Source organism: Pantherophis guttatus, chromosome 7 (assembly GCF_059756535.1).
Source record: "Pantherophis guttatus breed Tessera chromosome 7, ASM5975653v1, whole genome shotgun sequence".
Lineage (NCBI taxonomy): Eukaryota > Metazoa > Chordata > Lepidosauria > Squamata > Colubridae > Pantherophis > Pantherophis guttatus.
In genome coordinates, this window is record NC_142069.1 from 25,732,137 (window position 1) to 25,755,623 (window position 23,487).

The following is a 23,487-nucleotide window of genomic DNA, read 5'->3' on the forward strand; positions in this document are numbered from 1 at the left end:
TGTCACTAACCACATTGTGATGTCTTCCTTCCCCTGTCCTTACCACTTTCTATAGAGGGGCAATATAGAACATCCTGTTCATATTGCATTACAGTCTGGGTTGGAAGCATTACTGCTTCGGACAGGAAGGCAGTGCAGAGAAGGATGGCAGAAAAGATTATTGGCAGTTCACTTCCTTCTATCCAGGACATACCATACTGAAGTATTGTCTGGGATGCTACGCATCCTCTTCATGACCTGTTTTCCTTGTTACCTTCTGGGAGGCAGCTTCGTGGTATCTAAATCAGAACATCCAAATTCAGTCAGTTTTGTTCCATATAGTATCAACTTTGTGAACTCTCAAGCTTCCTCTTTCCGATATGTATTATGAGAGCAGACAACAGAACTTCATTTTTAAGTCCTGCCTACCTACCTATCTATCAAAAGGTATTGGGAAGAGCTATGTGTATATATATTTAACCTTGAATAAAATACACTAATTGGAGACAGTGGAAAAAAGTAGCTCTTTTCAAATATCTGAAAGAATGCTACATCAAAGGAAGCAAAACTTCTGTTCTCAATTGTTCAAGATTTCATTGTATAGATAGACTAATGGATTTAAGCCACAGGATGGCATATTCCTAACAATAAGTTTCACAATGGAAGCAGTTACCCAAGGGAGTAGTGGATTCTTTTTTTTATTGAATGTGCTCAAGCAAAGATGAGATAGCCATCTATCTGGAATGCTCTCATTTGGATTCCTGCACTAAGCAGGAGCCCAGATGCTATTCCCAACTCTATACATTTATTATCCAATCTTGCTAAAGAATTCTGAGAGGTGGTCCCCAGATCAGCATGCTCCTCTTCCTTACTCCATGGAAAAGGATGAAGTTTCATGAAAAGTACATTTAAATAATTACAGCTATTTTGATACAAGTTTAGGGTGGAGATGTTGCATGTGGGAAGAATATGGTACAGACTTTGTAACTCTGTTCAGTTTTGGCTTGCACAAACAATCTATAGAAGAGTTTGTAAGATTAAAAAAATCCTAAACCTTTTGTGCTATTTACAAAGCTGCAGTTGACTCTTAAAATTATTACAAGAAAAATACCAAATGTTCAATTGAGACACAACACTTTTTTTTATTCCATGTCATTTTTTTTTGTGGTCAGTCTAATTCACTGCTAGGAATTCTGCAAAGTCCCAGATTTCTTGAGTTATGAATTTCAGATTTCTTGAAAATACGAATATGACCCAATTGGCTCATACGGTGAGTGAGAAGATTAGGCAAGCTCTATTGGTTAAAGTTTGATATGAATTATGGAATTGCTGTTGTTTTAATCTTTTATGCCATCTGGAATAACTGCTGAGAGGGAGGAAGCCACATAAATCATTTAAATAAATAAACATGAATAATGTGAAGAGAACACAAGAATTCAGATCATTTCTTCAAGGAATTTATAAATGAATAGTAATTTTTCCCAAACCAGCACCTTCTAAGATGCATTGGACTACAATTGATTTCATTGTCAGCCAACAAAGTTCTGTTGAAAAGGTCGATGGACATTATAATACAGTAGTCCTCGATTTACAATAGTTTGTTTAGTGATTGTTCAAAGTTACAACAGCACTGAAGAAAGTGATTTATGACCCTTTTTCACAGTTACAATGTTTGCAGTGTCTCCCATGGTCATGTGATCAAAATTCAGATGACTGGCCACTGCTTCATATTTATGACCACTGCTGTATCCCAATGGTCATGTGATCACTTTTTGTGACCTTCTGACAAGCAAAATCAATGGGGAAGCCAGATTCACTTAACAACCATGTTACTGACTTAACAAGTGAAGTGATTCACTTAACAACGGTATCAAGAAAGGTCAGGAAACGGGGCAAAACACATTTAACAAATGTCTCACTTAGCAACAGAAATTTTGGGCTCAATTGTGTTTGTAAGTCGAGGACTACCTATAGAATATATCCGGAAGGTGCCATTTGGGAGAAAGCTGATAATGTAACCCGGATCCTGTTGGTTCCTGTGGAACTGCAAGCTCTTAGTTGAACAGCCTTCTCCACTGCCAGATATGCCAGGTATGTAGGACTTTAGCTGCTATTATCCCTGGCCAATGAAGACCAAGTTTGATTGAGGATTGAAAGAGCTGAAGCCCTGCCAATCACCAGGTTGGGGAATACCGGTTTGATTTGCACCCTCCTCTTCATAGTGATTCCCAAATGATTCCCAATCTCTTTCTGTGGCTGAGGGAGACTCTAATTCCCGGGAGAGGTTTTGTTTTAACGCATCCTCGATCTCCAGCTCCTGAACCTTCAAAGTTCGCTTGTACTACAGGCTGAAATAAGGGGGGAGGGGCTCTTGGGGATCAGTTTGGGTACCTCCAAAAGTGGGAGGTGATTCCCTTCGACTCGCCCCCGACAAGCTATGCATTCCAACGTTCCTCCTTTTATTCTGAGCTAGTGACGAAGGTCTGGCATTCCCTGCTAAATTTCCCCCGGCAGATGTTGCTAACACCACCTGGACTCGCTCGATCGCACTGAAGGACAGGTGCTCCAACCTGCCACCGCTGTTCCTTTCGGCCCTCAAGCGCCGTAAATACAATTACAGGAGAGGCAAAGACCTCGAGGGCGATTGCGGCTCCGCACCTGCAGAGAAGCTCTCTCTCTCCCTCTCTTCCCCCCCCACCACCCTTCGTCCTCCCGCAAATCCCAGGATCTCAGGTTGGCTACAACGTAACACCTCCAGCCGGTAAAGCCAAGCCAAGAACCAGGAACCGACAGCAACTTAACCGCAGTCGCCTCCGCCGCTGCTTCTTTTCCGTCTCACTCGTCAATGTTGTTTCGAATGGATCTTTTCTCTCTCTCTCTCTCTCCCACCTCTTGCTGCGTAATATATATATATATTATATATATATATATATCCTATATATATATAGGAATTTTTCAAAACAAAAAAATCGCCACTGTTCCTTCCCGGAGCATCTTGGATCTGTTTCGAATTTACTACAACACAAGATCTTGCGGGTTTTCGATTTCCTCCGCTCGCCGGCCCGCCCCCAGTGGTAGAGCAATACAAATAAATAAAATAAAATAAAACAAAACAAAACAAAACAAAATAAAATATATATTTTTTTAAATTTGATTTATATGCCGCCCTTCTCCGGAGACTCAGGGCGGCTTACAATGCGCTAAGCATTGTAAAATAAAATAAAATAAAATAAAATAAAATAAAATAAAATAAAATAAAATAAAATAAAATAAAATAAAATAAAATAAAATAAAATAAAATATAAATAAATAGCTAGCTAGCCAGCCAGCCAGCCAGCCAGCCAGGCCGGGATGGCGAGATCAAACTCCTTGGATGTTCCCGAAAACAGCGAATGTAGGAGAGCCTGTTGGAGAAAATACGGATTTTTTTAAGGGGGGGGGGGGAGAGAGAGAAAGTGACACTTCTCCGCCGTCGCAGCTGCCAGGGGAGGGGAGGAGCAAGTCCCAGAATGTAGCAACGAAAGCGTTCCCATTGGTTCCCGTTTGAAGTGTTTTGCATAACCACGCCTCCCGTCTCTCTCTCTCTCTCTCTCTCTCTCTCTCTCTCCCTTCCCTGCCTCCTTCGGCTGGCTTGAGCGTGCAGGGTAGTGCGGTGCCGGAGTCGGGCAAGAGCGGAGGGCGGCTGCCGCTTTTCCCAACTGGGAAGCCACCGGAGGGGCGTTTCGTGGCGCTTCTTCTTCGCCGCGCGTCCTTCTGCCAATGCGGATCGCCTTCGCGGGGAAGGGGTACGGCGTTCGCCCGGCGGACCTGCTCGAAAGTCAAACCAGACGTGGTGGGAGCTGCGAAGTTGGAGCCCGCGAGAAGAAGGAGCGGAGGCTTTCGGGGGCGCCGCCGCCGCCGCCTTTCTCTTTTTCAAAGTTTCCTGCTGGTGCAGCATGAAGTGCAGCGATGGCAAGGAGAGGTAAGACGGTGGTGAGGACGCTGGAAGATCTGACGCTGGACTCGGGCTATGGTGGTGCCGCAGACTCCGTCAGGTCCTCCAACTTATCCCTCTGCTGCTCCGATTCCCCTCACTCGGCTTACCCCTATGGAGGAAACAGCTGGCAGCAGCAGCAGCAGCGCCTAACTGACTCCATGCACAGTCGGCACAACAGCTTCGACACCGTCAACACTGTCCTGGTGGAAGACTCCGAAGTGCTGGACTGCGCCGGGCAGCACTGCTCCAGGCTGTTGCCTGACCTTGAGGAGGTTCCCTGGAGCCTCGACGAGGTGGAAGCGGTCCTCCTCCCGCAGCGCAAAGAGGCCCGAGGGCTAGGGGTGGCCCCGGCCGCCAGCTCCAGCAGCGCCGCCAGCTCCACCACCGTCAGCAGCAGCAGCGGAGGAGGAGGAGGCGGCGATGGCGGCGGCCCCCTTTGCAAAGACGCCTTGGCCAGACTTTCCACCTTGGTCAGCCGGGCTCTGATCCGTCTGGCCAGGGAGGCTCAGCGGCTGAGCCTGCGCTTCGCCAAATGCACCAAGTACGAGATCCAGAGCGCCATGGAGATCGTCCTGGGTTGGAGCCTGGCCTCCGGCTGCACGGCGGCCGCCCTCGGCGCCTTGTCCCTCTACAACATGAGCAGCAGCGGCGGCGACCGTTTCAGCCGGGGCAAGTCGACCCGCTGCGGCCTCACCTTCTCGGTGGGCAAGTTCTACCGCTGGATGGTGGACAGCCGGGTGGCCGTGCGAATCCACGAGCACGCCGCCATCTACTTGACCGCCTGCATGGAGAACCTCTTCCGAGAGGTTTACGGCCGGGTCCTGCAGCTCGCCGCCTCGGCGCCGCACCAGCAGCCCCAGACGCAGCCCCACCAAAACAACCCGCCGCCTCAGCCGCAACAGGCTCAGCTGCACCACAGGGGCCCCTGCTCCAGCGCCGGCTCTGGCGGGACCTGTGCCGCCTCCGCCGCCAGTCTGCCCCCTGCCGCCGCCGCCGCCGCCGCCGCCAACAAGGAGCGAGAGACGAACAGCGGCGGCGGCGGCGGCAGCCTGACTGCTAACGAAGCGCCAAAGTTTACGCTCGAGTCTCTGGAGCAGACGGTCAACAACGACTCGGAGCTGTGGGGGCTGCTGCAACCCTACCAGCACCTGATCTGCGGGAAAAACGCCAGCGGTGAGTCAAGGGCCCTGCCCACCTGTTATGGGGAGGGTGGGGGGAGAAGGAGAAGTCTGCAAGCTTTGCGCGCCGGACAGCCCCACTAAGATGAGGGTAGGGTACTCCCTGCACCCCCTCCCCCCCCCCGCCAGCGACAAGAGAGGGAAAGGATGCCCGGGCTCTGCAAAGGAAAGGGGCATCTATTTTATTGCTAACGTTTAGGTGGATCTGGATGGAAGGTGTTAGGAAGGCAAGATAATCAGAATATCTTGTCCCTGTTGAATTCAGCTGACTGCCCTATGCAGGCTTACTGTGGAGTAATTACTATTAGTATCCACAGGGATAAGCACTGGGCCCTGTGGCTGTGAAACCAGCTGTGTATGTTGATAATTTCCCAGAGTAATTGATTAGCCCAAGACCTAATTAGTGTTGCTCTGATCTCTTAGACTGCAAAGCCCATGATCTTCAGCTAGCATGGCAAGGGAAGATGGCAGTAGTAGCTTGTTAGATGTGTTGGCCATCAGAAGTACCTTGGGTTTGATGTATTCAATGAGATGGGACACCTGTCTATGGAAACTTTTAACTAAGAATGTTGATGTTAATTTTGTTATAATTTTAACTCATGTTAATTTTGCTTGGGTTTTGTTACCAATGAACTCAAGGTTGATTTTCAAATCAATTTGACTACTTTGAAGTCATTCATTGGGTTGAAGTTCTGTGTGGAGTTGTTGCGATATTACTTCTCATTATTGCTTCCGATGGCCTCATATCCTTATTGATACAACAAACTGACCATCATTAATTTATTCTAACTTTTAAAATGAATTGTAGGTTGCCACTTATTTTCCTGTGTACCTTAATTCCTGGGCCTCACTTGCTGGATTTCTACTCCTGATTCTGTCAAGTTACACAATGGTAGCCCATCCCCTATGTAGTGTTTGAGAAGGCTGCAGCTTTTGTCTGATGTTCCTAGAAGTGTTGGTGACAGCTGTACTTTGCATCCATTTTTAGCAGAGAGCTGTATGATGTGGTTAACTTGGAGAAGTCTGTCCATTCTTCAGAAATGTTACTATCCTAAGCCACAGGATCCTAGGGGAGGCTGAATTCTGCTTCCTCCCATGGTTTGGATTCGGGAGCGGTTGAAGAGTATATGTTGTATTTACAGATCTGTCACTTAATCCTGACAAAAGGGATGAAGGGTACATCTGTTGCTTTTGTGCCTCCCCATGCTAAATGTGACTGGATTGCTTTGGGGGCAAAGATCTATCTTGCAGTATTATGTAGGTAGTAAGAGCTGCATATCTATTAACCCTGTAAGATTTATTTGGTTTCCTGAGTGCCAAATAGATACTGACTGTATTTGCATTCTATATGTTAAGCCATTATTAACTGAATCTGTTGGTTGGGTTGGTATTATGAATTAAACAGACATGCATGGCATCTAGAATGGAAAACTAATTGACCACATTTTAACTCACATTGAGAAACACTGTTCTCTTGAACAATTATATTCCATTGTATCTGAGCTTCTTTGCAGAGATTTTGAGCAGGAAGAAAATTGGTATTTGTCTTGAAGCAAATATTTGAAGCAAGCTATTTCTGAGCATCTCTGCAACTGACTTCTGCAAACTTATCCATCTCCGAGGACAGCACTTGTTTCATCTATTAATTCCTTCTTCCTATATTCCTTGCATCGTTTTACTTACATTGGTAAAAACCATTCGTCCTCAAATCTCTGCATCAGGATGAATCAACCTTCTGTCCACCCAATATGTAGTCATTAGTATGTCACAGAAGCAACAGTTGTGGGTATGAGCAGAGTAGCCCATGAAATTTGCATGTCTTCCAGATGTGCCATGGCTAAACAGGAGTGCATCAAATTTTGAATAGTATAAAAGAGTAGGACTGTTTAGGACTGTAAGGTCTGAACTTCAGCTTATTAGTGCCTTTGCATAAGTGGTTTCAAAAACAATATTAACTATCACGGGTGCCACCTTATTGCAAGTTAATTCATTCTTTTGTAAGTATATTTGTGATCCTTCTAGGTGGCTGAGGAATTATGGGATTTGAAGTCTACACATTCTATTCGCTGGTTGGTTTTGAATGTGGACTTGTTTGCTTCAATTAGAAGGGATGTTTAGATACTAAACATTAGGTGGTTAACCAGCAGTTGTGTATTTGAGAGGTGTCCTACTACTTTTCCTGAATAGATTCCTGGACGTCTGCCCCAGAGTGCTGTTTTGAGATTTTTGGATTTTGCCTTATCTTACAAATGTGCAGCTCTTGTTATTATAGTGACAGATGAAGGGCAAATACTATATTTCAGGCAAAATGCCTTTCTTGACACAAAATACACATGATACAAAATTACAAGAGTAATAATATTAGCAAATCTCTTTTTAAAAAGGGATTATTTTCTTCTCATCCTCCTTTTTTGGGGTAGTGGTAGTTTTTATTATGTAGGATTCTAACTTGTTTCAGGTTTGTGCTTGAGGGACTTTGTGCCTTTGATAGTTTGGGCTTCTAAGATTTCCAAGTCTTTCTGCTTTTGAGATTGCTAAAATTAAGTGTGGAATTATGCATTTAAAAGTTATTCTTTGCATGGCGATCTTTGACTTCCAAGTCTTTGGTTTTTTTGGTTTGTCTTTACCCAATTTCAGAGGAACATGACAAGACTGAATGATTGGTGTCCTTCCTTCTCATGACTTGTTCCTTCTTCCAGTCTGCCATCTTTCTTTCTTTCCCATGGAGTTCCAGATATTCACGTGTAAAGCATTTCAGTTCAATTTTTCAATTTAATTCAATTTATATGCCGCCTCTCTCCAAAGACTCAGGGCGGCTCACAATACATTTAAAATCCTAATTAAAAACATTTAAAAATTAAAAACATTAAAACTCATTCATACCATACATGGCCGGATCTCGCCGGATCGCAAGAGCGAGACCAACTGCCCCAGGCCTGCCAGAAAAGCCAGGTCTTCACCGCTTTTTGGAAGGCCAATAGGGTGGAGATGGTCTGGACCTCAGGAGGTAACTGGTTCTAGAGAGCTGGGGCAGCCACAGAGAAGGCCCTCCCCCGTGGGCCCTCCTGAGGTATTAATAATACAAATCAATGGGGCTGAGAGAGAAGGGGGAAAAAAGGTAAATGATAGCATTATTTTATGCAAATACTTTTTTTTTTCATTCAAGTCAGTGTTTACTTTTGACAACTGCCTTGACAAATCCCTATAGTTTTCTTGGCATTTTTAAAAAAAGAAATGGCTTGCCATCGTCTTTTTCTTGAGACTGAGAGTGAATGACTGGCTCAAAGTTACCCAGCTGGCTTCATGCCTAAGGTAGGACTAGAAGTCAGTCTCCTGGTTTCTAGTCTGGTGCCTTACCCACTACATTGAACTGGCTTTCCGTACATATATTAAAAGGTGCATTTAAAAGACTTGAAGGAACGGATTGGGGAAGGAGATTTTTAAAATAAGTTTCTGACTTTTTCTTTTGGTATGTGTATCTGAGAATAAAGACACCAAAAATCAATAATGGCAAGAAGGGATTTTAAGGCCCTGAAAATGGATTAAGGGACATATTCTGCCTAACCCAGAGGTTTTCAAACTTGGCTGCTTTAAGACTTGTGGACTTCAACTCCCAGAATTCTCCAGCCAGCACAAGTTTTAAAGCGGCCAAGTTTGAAGACCTCTGGCCTAACCCCTGCCCTGAACCTCCTAAATTACTTTTTTGGTGGAGTTGTTCTGCTTTATCTTTCTCTCTCTTTTCAATTCTTTTTGTGTCAGCCTTGTGTATGTTTGAGCTGCCTATGTTATAGACACCCAGGCTTCAAAAGCGTTCATTTTTCCACAGGAAATGGCAAAAATGTAACTGAAGCTCTGGGAGAGAGACAGAGAGAAGAAATAAAACTTTGTTATATATGCAGTGGTTTGGCCAGCCAGAGCCTGCCTGATCAGACCTCTGAGATACAGTCTTTTGCTAGGGAAGCTGTATTCATGTCTCTGCCTGTTTACAAAAGCTGGAGGCGGAAGGTGCATCCAAGTTCACCAGCTTTCCTTGGATAGCTTCTTCTTTTTTTCCCCCCCTTTAAAACAGCAAGGTATCCAAAACATGACAGTGTCTCCCCATCTCCACTGTCAAGTCTGGAAATCTTCAATCTGCAATGCCTAACTTTGTTCAGATACATGCACAGCATAGCTAAAAATGGAGCAAAGCAGCAGTATCTTGTTAATGTTCAAGGACATTCAACTCGATGATTTAAAAAAAAAAATTGGATTGTTTTGATTTAAATCAGATTTTTTTGATTTTTATCAAATTTATTTTAATAAAATGCTTTTGTAGTAAAAATCTATCTAAAGATAGTTTTCTATTTAAGATACATTAATCATTTAGTTTATTCAGCATGAAACAGTTTGATTTAAATCAAATCCACCCTGTGTGTGTCTCCTTCTCTGGGAGATCCATGCTCTCTTACAACCACAGAGATAAAACCAGAATCAAAGCAAGCTGAACAGGAGAAAAAGTGGATTTTAAGGAGCTAAAGACATTGGCTAGAATCTTCTGGTGCTAGCCTAAAGAATATGCCATGTTACCTATTAGAATACTTTTCAAGAACAGAGAATTATTGTTTGAACCAGGATTCTATTCAACACTTGGCTTTTGCATTGGTTTTTTTTTGGTGGTTCCTTTGTGTTCTGCAATATTTAGATATATTTCAGTGACGGATTATATTTGGTAATTCAGGTTTGAAGAATCATGGAATCATTGGTCGTGCTCATAGATAATCTCTGGTGGGGGCAGGATGGAGGTGGTGCATACATCCTTGCTCTTCTTGACCTCTTGATGGCTTTCAATACCATCGACCATGGTATTCTTTGGGGCCAATTTAGGAAGTTGGGGGATGAGTGGCACAGTTTTATACTGGTTCACTTCTTTCCTTGGTCATAATTGATGTTATTAGGGAGTGATAGATCCAGCTTGAAGCTTTCACTGCTCCTGTTTAACATCTACATGAAATCATTGGGTGAGATCATCCATCACCACGGGATGAAGTATCACCAGTATGCTGATGATACCCAGCTGTACATCTCTATCCCCATTACTTTGGATCAGTGGTGAAGTCCAAATTATTTTACTATCAGTTCTATGGGTGTGGCTTGGTGGGCATGGCAGGGGAAGGATACTGCAAAATCTCCATTCCCACCCCACTCCAGGGGAAGGATATTGTAAAATCTCCATTCCTACCCCACTCCAGGGGAAGGATATTGCAAAATCTCCATTCCCACCCCACTCCAGGGGAAGGATACTGCTAAATCTCTATTTCCACTCCATGCCAGGGGAAGGATATTGCAAAATCTCAATTCCCACCTCACTCCAGGGGAAGGATATTGCAAAATCTCAATTCCCACCTCACTCCAGGGGAAGGATATTGCAAAATCTCAATTCCCACCTCACTCCAGGGGAAGGATATTGCAAAATCTCCATTTCCACTGCACTCCAGGGGAAGGATATTGCAAAATCTCCATTCCCACCCCACTCTGGGGCCAGCCAGTGGTGGTATTTGCTGGTTCTCCGAACTACTCAAAATTTCTGCTACCGGTTCTCCAGAACCTGTCAGAACCTGCTGGATTTCACCCCTGCTCTGGATGTTCTTTTGTGGTGCCTGGAGGCTATAAGGGGCCAGGATGGAGAACAACAGACTTCAACTGAACTCTAGTAAGGAGTGGCTGTGGATGGGAGCCCCCTTTGCATCTGGAAGTTATCATCTTTAGTTTTGGCTGGGTTGGACTACCCAGACAAACATAATCTTGGAGTCTTCCTTGAACTGTGACTTCTTAAAGAGCAGGTGGAACTCATGGCTTGGAAGGACTTTGGTCAATTTTGCATTGGGTTAAAAATTCTTGGATAGGGAGGATCTGCGCTCAATCATTCATGCCTTGGTCTGTTGCCATGTACTGTACATGGGGCTATCCTTGAAAAATATCAGGAAGCTTCAACTGGTTCAAACTGTGGCTGTGTGGGCAATCTTGGGCACCCAAAGAATACCTCAAAGAATGTCCTGCATTGGATATTGGTTTGCTCCCAGGTCCAATTAAAGATGTTGGTGTGACCTTGAAAGCCCTACAGGCCATAGAGCCAAATTACTACAGAACTGTCTTCATCCTGTAACATCAGCCTGTCCCACCCGGTCAGGCAGGGAAGGTGTTTCGTTGAGCCTGTCAACCAAAGACTTCTGACTGAATTCAAGGTTTGTACCCCCAATAAATTACCCTTAAAATAGGATTTTCCAATATGCAGTGGTTTTGCATATTTGCTTAACATGTATGAATTTATCAGGGGCTTTCTTTTTGTGTAATTTTTATATGGCTATTATTCATTATAAGTATGCAACTAGACTAATTTGGAGAAACTTAACACTGGAAAGTACTTTGATATAGCAATCTATTACACATTAGCTTACAGTATGACAAATTCCTGTTAAGACCAGTGGAACTTACTTCTGACTAAACAAATGTAAAATTGTTCTAGTTTCACTCATCTTGGACCACAAAAGAAGCTGCTTAATTGTGACAGAAGTCCCTAAAGAATGTTCTTACTCAGGTCCAGAATTAGATACACAACCGTTTGTGCAGCAACCTCTCTTTATCTTCTTTAGCTTTCTTCAGCCAACATGATAGAGTTTATTGGCTAGCCCAGTGTTTCTCAACCTTGGAAGCTTGAAGATGGGTGGACTTCAACTCCCAGAATCCCCCAGCCAGCTCTGCTGAGTTGAAGTCCACCCATCTTCAAGCTATCAAGGTTGAGAAACACTGGGCTAGACAGGCATGATTTTTTTTAAATTTTGGCAGAGTTTATAAATCCTTGGAATTTATCTGATTTTATTTTTAAGCAATTGATGTTAATGTGGTTGCTGCATGGTGAGCAGCATCAGAACTGTGCTGCTAATTAGCCAATGCTTAACTTGTATTTAGACATTATCTAGATGGCCATCTTCCTTCATTTGGTTGCAATAGAGACTGTTTGACTTTGGTGACATTTTTCATTGTTTCCTAGGATTTCTGTCTCAGAAAACTGAGTGTACTACTAGATTCCAACAGATTTTGCAGGTGTTTTCTGGCTAAGACTTTCTTTTGATGTTTCCTACATCAAAACGAGAGTTGAGTTGAGATTATTCTATTGAGTTTACTCTGAACTAATATGCATAGTATTTCGTAGGTAGTTCACTCCAGTTGCAATATAGGAAAATAAAAACTGAATAGTGGTTATTATTGTTCTCACTCAATCCAATAGTTGAAGATCTTGCAATTAGATTTTTCGCTTCTGGGAAATGATTGACTTTTACCTGCTCTGTTCTTTGTTCATATTTTCCATTCTTTAATCTTCTGACATTAATAGAGTGATTATAATAGACAGTTTCATTCTGCTGCTCCTGGAGCCTCAAGGAATGGCTATCAAAGGGACAATTTTCTTGAGATGCAGTTGAACTTAAAAAACCTTATTTGGATTGAGGCGATCTGTAGTGAAGTAAGAATGCACTTTCAGGATTGTTAGAGAGCTGGTTCTTGCTTGCTTGTCTTGTGCATGGTCTAAATTGGTTATCACATCTATTCATTTATGAGACTTAGTGCAAAGGCAAAGACAGGTAAAATTCACATGAGTGAGGTATCTTGCACAATTCCTCACTGAAATGTGCAAGAAGTACTTTTATTTTACTCTGCTTATGAGCCACGGTGGCGCAGTGGTTAGAGTGCAATACTGCAGGCTACTTCTGCTGCCTGCCGGCTGCCTGCAATTTGGCAGTTCAAATCTCACCAGGCTCAAGATGGAAGAGTCAACCTTCCATCCTTCCGAGGTGGGTAAAATGAGGACCCAGATTGTTGGGGGCAATATACTGACTCTTTAAACGACTTGGAGAGGGCTGTAAAAGCACTGTAAAGTGGTATCCTTGATCCTTGATCAAATCCTTGATCAAGGATTGCAGTAAAAGAGCTTGTGGTGGCCAGTTTGCATTCAAGATACGAGACAGTTGTTAATTGAGTTTTGCCCCATTTTTCTTGCTACAATTGTTAACTAAACCACTGCAGTTGTTAAGCTAGTAACATGGTTGTTAAGCAAATCTGGCTTCCCTATTGACTTTGCTTGTCAGAAGTTTGCAAATGGTGATCACATGATCCCGGGACACTGCAACTGTCATAAATATGAGTCAGTTGCCAAGTGTTTGAATTTTGATCACGTGATCATGGGGCTGCTGCAACGGTTATATGAAAAAACGGTCATAGGTCACTTTTTTCAGTGCCATTGTAACTTTAAACGGTCATTAAACAAACTGCTATAAATCAAGGACTTACAAGGAGTAAGATTGTGGTTGTCATTATGTGCCAAAAATCACTGTGATTTTGATGGTTTACAAAAGCAAAAAAAAAAAAAAAAAGGTTTGAACTGGGATACAGTATATTTGAAAGAAAAGTACAAATTATTTAGTTATTTAACTATGATCAGGACCACCCCCAAATCCTGTTTGAATTGGAGAGGAAAATTCCACTGATACTGCCCTTATTTGATTAATTATTCCCCCTCTCAACAACTCTCATTAATTACCTCATCATAAATAAAACAGTCACCCGAAAGATGGCTTCAGCTTGATAGAACCAAATTGATTTTTCAGAGACAAGGAGTTCAGACATGGAGGGCTTACTTAAAGAAACGCTCTACAGGTAGTCCTCAATTTACGACCACAACTGAACCCAAAAATTATGTTGCTAAGTGAGAAATTTGTTAAGTGAGTTTTTTGCCCCGTTTTAGGACTTTTCTTGGCGCATTTGTTAAGTGAGTCACTGCAGTTGTTACGGTTGTTAAATGAATCTGATTCCCCGTTGACTTTGCTTGTCAGAAGCAAAGATTGTCAAAGGTGATCACATGACCCTGGGACACTGCAACCGTCATAAATGTGAGTCAGTTGTCAAGCATCCGAACGTAAATCACGTGACCATGGGGATACTGCAGTGGTCATAAGTGTGAAAAATGGTCATAAGTCACTTTTTTCAGTGCCGTTGTAACTTTGAATGGTCACTAAGTGAATTGTTGTAAATTGAGGACTACGTATACTTTGGAATATAAGACTACCAATCACAATAGTATTGGTTAGTCCAAAAGCTGCCAGGTCCCTCCTCAGACCATCTATTGCTTGGTGAAAGTAGTCTACTTCTACTGCATTTTTCAACCGTGAAAAAGTATATGTTACATGAGGTTAGGAGGAAACGGTGTTCTTCCTGGTGCCATGAACACATTTCAAGAAGGAGTTTAGGACATGACAAGACTGGTTTACTGACATTTAGAAGTGATGGGACTTTTTCTTTTAAAATAATTATAGTCGAAGAAGGAAAAATATTTAAGTTGCTTTATTAGCTTTTTCCATGCAAACCATGGGATAGAAAATTAGAAAAATCTGTTTTAAATTTTAAAATCTCTGCTTCCACGTAACATAAGCAAGAAGCAAGAATGCAGCTGTTGTCCTCATTGAATAAACTAGGGAAATGATGGATTGGGGAAAACTATAATGAAGCAGTTCTGCCTTCAATGCTATTCTCACCGGAATCATGGCTGACCTGAAAGAAGTTCAAACTATTAGTATACCCAATAATCTTAAATATTTTCCATCTATTCAATTTTCTACAAAACCACTGCCTGAGAACACTGAGATGCTCCCTTATACATGAATTCTCGGGATCCCTGATTTATTTGTGAAATATTTCGCTAAAATAGATTGTGCTTTAACCTGCCCTCTCACCTTCCCTATTATATTTTTATGTAAATTCTATTGCAGAAGACACACTGAAATAAAGGAAATAAACACTACTTTGGTTTAATGGGTTAACACTTAGTTTCCTTTCTATAAACAAAAACCATATGTTGATTTTTGCTTTTGGGATGGGTATTTTAGAATAGAATAGAATAACAAGAGTTGGAAGGTATCGTGGAGGTCTTCTAGTCCAACCCCCTGCTTAGGCAGGAAACCCTACACCACTTCAGACAAATGGCTATCCAACATCTTCTTAAAAACTTCCAGTGTTGGAGCATTCACAACTTCTGGAGGCAAGTTGTTCCACTGATTAATTGTTCTAACTGTCAGGAAATTTGTCCTTAGTTCTAAGTTGCTTCTCTCCTTGATTAGTTTCCACCCATTTCTTCTTGTCCTACCCTCAGGTGCTTTGGAGAATAGTTTGACTCCCTCTTGTTTGTGGCAGCCCCTGAGATATTGAAACACTGCCATCATGTCTCCCCTTTTTGTTCCCTCATTGATAAATGTATATTTTGGGGGAGTGGAAAGACATGGGTTTTTTGTCTTTGGGTTTTTCAGATTGAGAAGTCATCTAGGGAAGGAATTTTAAGTGCTGCTCTGATACATGTAGATTTGCTTGGGAATAGCTTACTTCCTAGCGATATGTTGGAATTTGGCTTGGGATAGTAGCATACCTGAAAGCTGTGTAAAGCTCTTGTAGCTGCTTCTGTTACTTTGTGATGTTATAAACCTATATCCCATCCTTAAAATATTTTTTTAATTATTAAACCTTATCTTTCATGTAAGTTACAGATCAACAAGAGAGAGAGAGCATGATAGAATGAGTGACTGAATAGAGAGTGCATGCAAGAGAGAGATGGCATGAGAGAAAGTGAGAGAGAAGGATAGAGAAGGCAGAAAGACTTAAGAGAGAGAGAAAAAAGATGGACAGATGGACGGATGGACGGACAGATAAATAACAGAATAACAGAGTTGGAAGGGATCTTGGAGGTCTTCTAGTCCAACCCCTGGAAACCCATACCATTTTAAATAAATGGTTGTCCAATCTCTTCTTTAAAACTTCCAGTGTTGGACCACCCACAATTTCTGGAGACAAGTAGTTTCACTGATTAATTGTTTTAATTCTCAGGAAATTTCTCCTTAGTTCTTAGTTCACGAAAGACCAGGTCCACACTGAAAGTTCAGTTTAACTTATTTATTGCTACGTAATGATTTTAGCTGAGCTTTCGTTTCACTCCTTCTCTTGGCTCTGCTAGTTTTTCCCCCTACAATATCCCAGGAAGGAATACATAATATTTTGAAGGAATAACATTAAAAGTAAAGCAGTAATTCTAAAGCTATAATCATATTATTTAAAACCAAAACTGCGACCTTAACCAAAGGTTAAAAATTGGAATCTTGGAAAACATATGACATTAGTGCCACTTACATTCTAAATTTAAAACTTTATATGGCCAAAGGGAAACGTAAATCCACTTGCCAGTGTGTGTATTTAGCAACAGAGCCCTGTATTAGCCATCTGTTGATGTCTTTGTTTTAATCAGAAAAAACAACAGTCAAGGGTGACAGTTTCTGACTAATTTTGGAGACAATATGACAAAAGGTAGCGCCATAAAAAACCCCCCAAAAACCAGATTTCAGCTGGACAGATAGAATAATTTGTATGTGAACATTATCAATACTTTAAAATGTGAGGATTAATTGAAGACTAGAATCACTAGAATACCTGAAGCATTATAGTTCAATAACTCAAGCTGGCCAGTCTTCTGAAGCCACCTATGTGAAAATAAAGTTGTAAAACAGGGATGTCAAACTCAATTTCATTGAAGGCCACATCAGGGGGTTGTATTTGACTTTGGGGGGGGGGGCTGGCAAGGGTGGGCATGGCAGAGGGTTGCAGGAGGCTGTTGCCATGTGCGGCCCTCCCAAGCTCCATTTTTGCTGGGAGAGGCACCGCAGGCCAGTCTTTCACTGTTTCTAGGGCGGCCCTGCGAGCGAGATCTAAGCACCCCGTGGGCTGCATCTGGCCCACGGGCCTTGAGTTTGACACCCCTGATATAAAAAGTATTTTTTTTTGTTAATGTTCCAGTAGAATGTATAATAACATCAATGTAGGGATGGTAGGAAATCTGGACCTCAGACATATTCAGTAACACTTTTTTGCTGGTGGCAACTTTTTCTAACTTAATCCCCCCAGACATTCTGGAACTACAACTCCCAGAATTCTCATTGACCATGCTAAGTAGGATTTCTAGACATTGCAGTCCCAATACAACAGGAGGACACCAGGTTGAGGAAGATTGGATTGAAATCAATAGTGAGTTTCAAAAAATTTTGTGCCTTGGTGGGCATGGCTTGGTGGGCATGGCAGGGGAAGGATACTGCAAAATCCCTATTTCCTCCCAATCAGCAGGGACTTGGGAGGCAGAGAATAGATGGGGGTGGGGCCAGTCAGAATTTTTACTACTGGTTCTCCGAACTACTCAAAATTTCTGCTACCAGTTCTCCAGAACTGGTCAGTACCTGCTGAAACCCACCTCTGATTGAAATATACTGCAGGTGGAAAGAAAAGGATTTTACTGTCATTTTACAGTGTGTTCCCCATAGGTCTTTCAAGACTTCCAATTGTGTACTCATCACAATTTATTTACTCATGTAAATAAATCCAGCCATCTTGCTGCTAATTATCATCATCACCTTCACTTTGATGGCTGGGGAATTCTGGGAGCTAAAGTCCACACATCTTAAAATTGCTGAGGTTGAAAAATACTGGCATAATGTGTCAGAAGTCAAATAATTTGAGCTTGGTCATTTGCGCCTTGAGTGAGAACTCTGGGTTGATGTGTTTGATCATACATTTGTTTGTTTTCTTGGCTCTACATAGTATTCTCAGGAGTCTTCTACCACACCAGAGTTCAAAAGTGTCAATACTCTTCCTGTCCTGCTTTTTCAAGATACTGTTATATTTGTTTATTTATTTTTTTTGTTTTGTAACCTGATTTGATAGTTCAAAAGAAATGTTAGATAATGACTCCTGGATAAATTTACTGTGAGAGGATTTACAAAGACTCTTGGATAACTCTTTGTGTGACTTAAGAAAGAAAGAAAATGAAAACGTTATTTCTAAACCCTTTTTTATATTAAGCCATTCTGATAGCAGATGGAGAAGTAAATAGTAATAATGTGAGCAATAACAATAAGTTTAAATCCCTATTCAACCATATCTGGCTTTGTTTAAAGGTAGCATAATGTTACTTCTCTGCTTTTAACAGACCTAAAAAATAAAAAGGTGGATAATTAGCAATTAAAATAAAAATCTGCTGAGCCACTTGCAGTGCAATCCAGAGGGGTTTGGAAAATAAGCTGGGTGGCATTGGGCAACTCTTCTTTTGCTGAGAACTTGCCAAAATTTTATGTAGCATCACAAAGCTAAAAGGTATAAAATGGATGTTTGTGAAGTAAAAACAAGATATAAAAGAGTAATCAGAAGATAGAGTTTTAAGTCCCTAAAACATTTGTTACCATGCTAGCTTAATTTTCTTTTAGAAATCAAATTGAAAATCCTATATAAGATCACAAAAATTCTTGCAAGTTTAGAAGTTGATGCTTTGTTTTGCAGCATAGAATCACAGAGTTCTGGAGTCAGACGAGAATGCAACAATATTTCCCAACTCTCTGCTATCTGCAGGAAATTCATCCTTGAGAGACGGATAACCATGCTTTTCTTAAAGAACCCACAAGTTCATCATAGGTAGAATGTTCCCCTGTTCTACTGCATTTCCCCGAAAATAAGACCCAATAGGAAGATAAACCCTAGCATGACTTTTTCCAGAATTTTGATAATATAAGTCCTACCCCCAAAATAAGCCCCAGTTAAGATCATGATCCAGATGGATGCATTTAGTACCACATTTTCCCGAAAAGAAGCCCTAACTGGAAAATAAACCCTAATGCAGTGATGGCTAACCTTTTTGCCGTCGCATGCCAAAAGCGGGGGTCGCGTGTGGGGGTCACGCGCATGCGTGCCCACACCCATAATTCAATGCGCCCTGCCCCCCAGCTCATGTGCCCACGACCCCCCACACTCCCCCTGCTTTTGACACACGATGGCATGGTGGGCCAGGTAAGCCCAGTTTTCGCTCTCCCTAGGCTCCAGAGGCTTTCAAGGAGCCTGGGGAGGGCAAAAACAGCCTTCCCCAACTCCCCAGAGGCCCTCCGGAGGCCGGAAACAGCCCGTTTCCTGACTTCTGGTGGGCCCGATGGCGCACACATGCGTGCTGGAACTGAGCTAGGGCAATGCTCGCGTGCCCACAGATATGGCTCCGCGTGCCACAGGTGGCACGCATGCCGTAGGTTCGCCATCACGGTCCTAATGCATCTTTTGGAGCAAAAATTAATATAAGATCTGGTGTTATTTTTGGGGAAACTTTCCACCTAAGCACCTCAACCTATCTCTTATTTCCTGATCACCTTCCTTACGGCCCTTTTATGTACCCAAACATTAATATCATGTCTCCTCTCAGTTTTCTGGATTCAAGGCTTCTAATTACTTCATCCTGCTTTCCTAGGGCATGTTTCTGTATCTTCTTTGTTGCCTTCATGAACCTGTTGTAACATGTCAATACTCTTCTAGAAATATAGTGCCCAGAACTGTATATTGTATTCTAGTGCTAGTCTCACAGATGGAAGGACTTAAATAAAATGCTTCATTTAATGCAATCCAGAACTACATTATATCCCACTGCTACTACTGTTTCTTCTTCTTATGGGTCAAAGTCTATTGGATGCTAAGGAAGGTGTCTATGGGTATTTAATAAAGTTAAAATTGTTTTACCAAATAAGACTCATCACAATTACATTTGCACTTGTGGACACAATATTACTGTGTACCCTATTAGGGTTAAGGATAACATCTATGGTTGGTATGACTGAACATCACTGAGGGACATATGCCTGTACAGTGTCCATCATATAATTCATTTCATATCAATTTCCCATATCCTAATAGTACAAAAATCCATTTACATTAATGGGGTAGAGAAAGAATTGTCTTGAGTCGCTTTTCCAGGTTGAAAGATTTTCCCCAAATTAATTAGGAAACATTGTTGCAGCAGGCATCTGAAGGGCATCAGAAGTTTGTAGGAAATCAACTTCTTTTTGCTTCGTTTTTCTAGCTGTTGGAAAGGAAAAGAAAGACAAAGCAAGCAATGTGGAAAGAAAACAAGGGCTAAGTATCATTCCCAGGGAGACAATGATGAAAACCTGTTAGAACTTTCAGTCTTGCTTGCAGTTGTAGCATTTCTATCACAGTTGTGATAAGTAGCAGAAACGTGTAGCAGTTTGGGAGAGAGAAGACGTTGAGGTTGTTTGGCTATGGCAAAGCATCAGAATTTTATCTCCCTCTTGGATATTGGATGGCTGGAAGCAGAAACCACTGCAGTATGTAGAAGATCAGTGCTTTTATTTTATTTTTTTACTTTGGGCCTCATGTTCTCATTTACTGAACAGTTAGGCACAGTTAAGTTATATGCGCCTCTTAGCTTTGATCAGGAATGATATGGGCACATGTTTTCTATCTCACTAATTCATTCCGTCTGCCTCGCACAGACTTAACTGTGAAATCTCTTAATGTGATATTGATACCTCAGGGTGGCATCAAGAATTAGATTTTTAAATTTAACTGGGCAAAACCCATGCTGATTGCCCTAAGATGTCTTTTTCATTCCCAGCTTGAATAAAGAAATGACTTTGAATACTTTTGTAACACAATAGCTTGTGATGACCCTTTTTAAAATTGCACTTTGAAAACAGATCAGTCACTTCCAAAGAGAATCCAAGTGTCACAAATCTCTTGGAGGGAAAAAGTTTGTTCTTCTTTCTTGGATGCTGAAATAGCTGATTTTTAGTTTTTTTAGTTTATTTTGGAAGCAAGCGTGACACACTTAGCTATATTATGTAGGATAGGGTTTTTTCTCCCCTCCTCTGTTTGGTACACAATAACCTCTTAGCGTTAGACTCAGGGGCTATTTTTGGATCAAATGCTTATTTCCTCACTTAAGTTTCTTCTTCTAACCATAAAAACAGAAGGAAAGAAAATAAGATTGGTCATAAAAATAATATAGGAATGAATGAAGGTTGGTGGAAATCTCTGAAGAGGTGTTTCTCTCTCTCTTTTTTTGGGCTTTTGGAATTGTTAGACAGGAAGCCCAGTGTCTTCAGGAGGAGAATCACATTATCTCCTTATCTCTCTTAAGTAGAATTATACTGCTCCTGTGACAGAGAAAGCTTCCAAAAGCGAAGAATAGCACAGCCTAAAAAAGAATGAACTATACCTCTTTGCACTTGACATGCAGGACACATATGCAAGAAATTACAGTATGTGAAATAAATGGAACTGGATTTTCCATATTGGAATAAGGAAATGGCCTAATATTTGTTTATCTGTTGTTGTATCTTCATGACTTCTGCTTTAATTTCAAAGGATGTAGTCTTTCTGAGGTTGTGCCAATCTCTACTAGTCTGCTGGTCTGACTCATACCATATTTGGTCTCTGATATGGATGTCAGGTATGAAACTTAGCTGTTTACATGCCTTTCTTCTCCTCAATTCCGGCATAGTTTCCACTGATATTGTTATCTTCTTGGGCTGTGCCATTTAGCAAACTAACAGATAGACAAAGGAAATGCATGGCGTTCCCTCAATATAGTTTTATTATATTTATTCTATTTAGTTCAGTACTGAGTTACTTAAGAGAAAAGCAGAATACTTAATTTCACCAAGTGAGTGACCTGATTAAGTGGAGCTTTGAACTGTGCTCTCCCCAGTTCTAGTCTGGCATTTTAACTACTATCTAGAGTTGTGTCTGTGGGAGATAGTTGAAAAACAAGTTGTTTTTTTTTTTGTGTGTGTGTAACCAGATGTCATTTCTCCATTGGAATTAATAGGAATATTTTACGTATGCATTGGCACCTAAAAAAACCTGTTGACTCGGGGACATTCTCTAATCACATATGCAGCTGTGTCTTAGAATAAAAACAAACATTGTTTTAATTTTGATAATTGAAGTGATGTCATGTTATTGCATTTCTGTGCTCCACAAGAGTGACACTTTTAAGGCCAAAATTTTTGCTTGATATTTTGGATTTCCGTTTCCAAAATATCTTCAGTGACTTTTTCTTTATTGTATTTTACTATCAAAGGAAGAAAAAACCAATCTGATGTAGTGATTAAGGCATCAGGTTAGAACAGGAGTGCTATTCAGCAGGTTCTGACAGGTTCTGGAGAACCGGTAGCGGAAATGTTGAGTAGTTCAGAGAACTGGCAAATACCACCCCTGGCTGGCCCCAGAGTAGGGTGGGAATGGAGATTTTGCAAAATCCTTCCCCCGGGAGTGGGGATTTGCAGTATCCTTCCCCTGGAGTGGGGTGGGAATGGAGATTTTGCAATATCCTTCCCCTGCCATGCCAACCAAGCCACGCCTCCCAAGCCACACTATGCCCCAAGCCACGCCCACAGAACCGGTAGTAAAAAAAATTTGAATTCTACCACTGGGTTAGAAGCTGGGAGATTGTGAGTTCTAGTTCCCCTTTAGGAACAAAGCCAGCTGGATGACCTTGGACTTTCAGCCCTAGAAAGGAAACAAAGGCAAAACCACTTCTGGAAAACCTAGCCAAGAAAACTGTAGGATTTGTCCAGGCAACCTCTGAAAACTGGACACAATTGAACAAAAGAAAAAGCAATCAAAGGAAGAGAGCTCAGGAGTGGTATAATGAGCACATATCTGAACCCTGTTTTAAGCATGTACACTTATCTGTGGCTTCACAATAGCCTTTTGGTCTTGGATCACTTGGTGCCTAACTACTATCAAAGGAACCTGGCAAAATTCATGTTCTAGAGCATATTTCTCACAGGGTTTGCTGTCATCTCTGTTTCATAAATCCACACTTTATGTTCCAATATTTCTACATCAGCTAGGATTTGTATCCCCTCTTCTCGCCATCTATCCATAAATTCTTTCATATTGATGTCTGTTACATCTTTCACTTCTTTATAATCTTCTTCAAAAATATATTTACAGGTCCTGAAATTATAATAATATTGCAATATAATGCTAATAATATTGCTATTAGTTGTAGGTTTCTTCAAAACCCCTTTGAAATGTCTCAAGCATCATACCTTTGTTATTTTGCAAATTTTACTTTTCTTTTTCCTGCCTGGAACTTTCATCCCCTCTAGTGTCCCATTTATATATTCACAAAGTCTCAGGTGTCCTTGTTTCACACTTTTAACTTTCAGTCAATGATCTCTTTCTTAATAGATTAAAACAATTAGTGTTCCCGTAAAAATATTATTGTATTTACTAAATTTCTCAGAATAGTTAGCAAAAGTCCTAATAATCCAAATTTGTCTAGTCTCTTAATCTGTTTGAAATTTTTTTTCTATTAAATTTTTATTTAGCTTTTTGCCTTTTGTTTTATATTTTTTAAACTGCCAGCCTTTCATCTATTGCAGGAAATTTTACTCAGCAAGTAGTTGTTCAAACTTGTTATTTGGAACAGAAGTCCCCTTTTCTGGCTTGTCG

General features: G+C 41.4%; 1 protein-coding gene across 4 annotated transcripts in view; it reads left to right on the forward strand.

The window, feature by feature from the left end:
- Nucleotides 1–3,567: 3,567 nt before the first annotated feature.
- ABTB3 (ankyrin repeat and BTB domain containing 3) overlaps nucleotides 3,568–23,487 on the forward strand; it is a 213,661-nt gene continuing 193,741 nt past the window's right edge. For 3 of the 4 annotated variants that reach the window (XM_087873814.1, XM_034402675.3, XM_087873815.1), the window contains exon 1: nucleotides 3,587–5,128. In XM_087873814.1, coding sequence (XP_087729940.1) covers nucleotides 3,928–5,128 — 1,201 coding nt within the window. In that variant the 5' untranslated portion in view covers nucleotides 3,587–3,927. Of the gene's footprint in view, nucleotides 5,129–23,487 lie in introns of all 4 variants that reach the window. The other variant, XM_034402676.3, reaches the window with a different exon arrangement.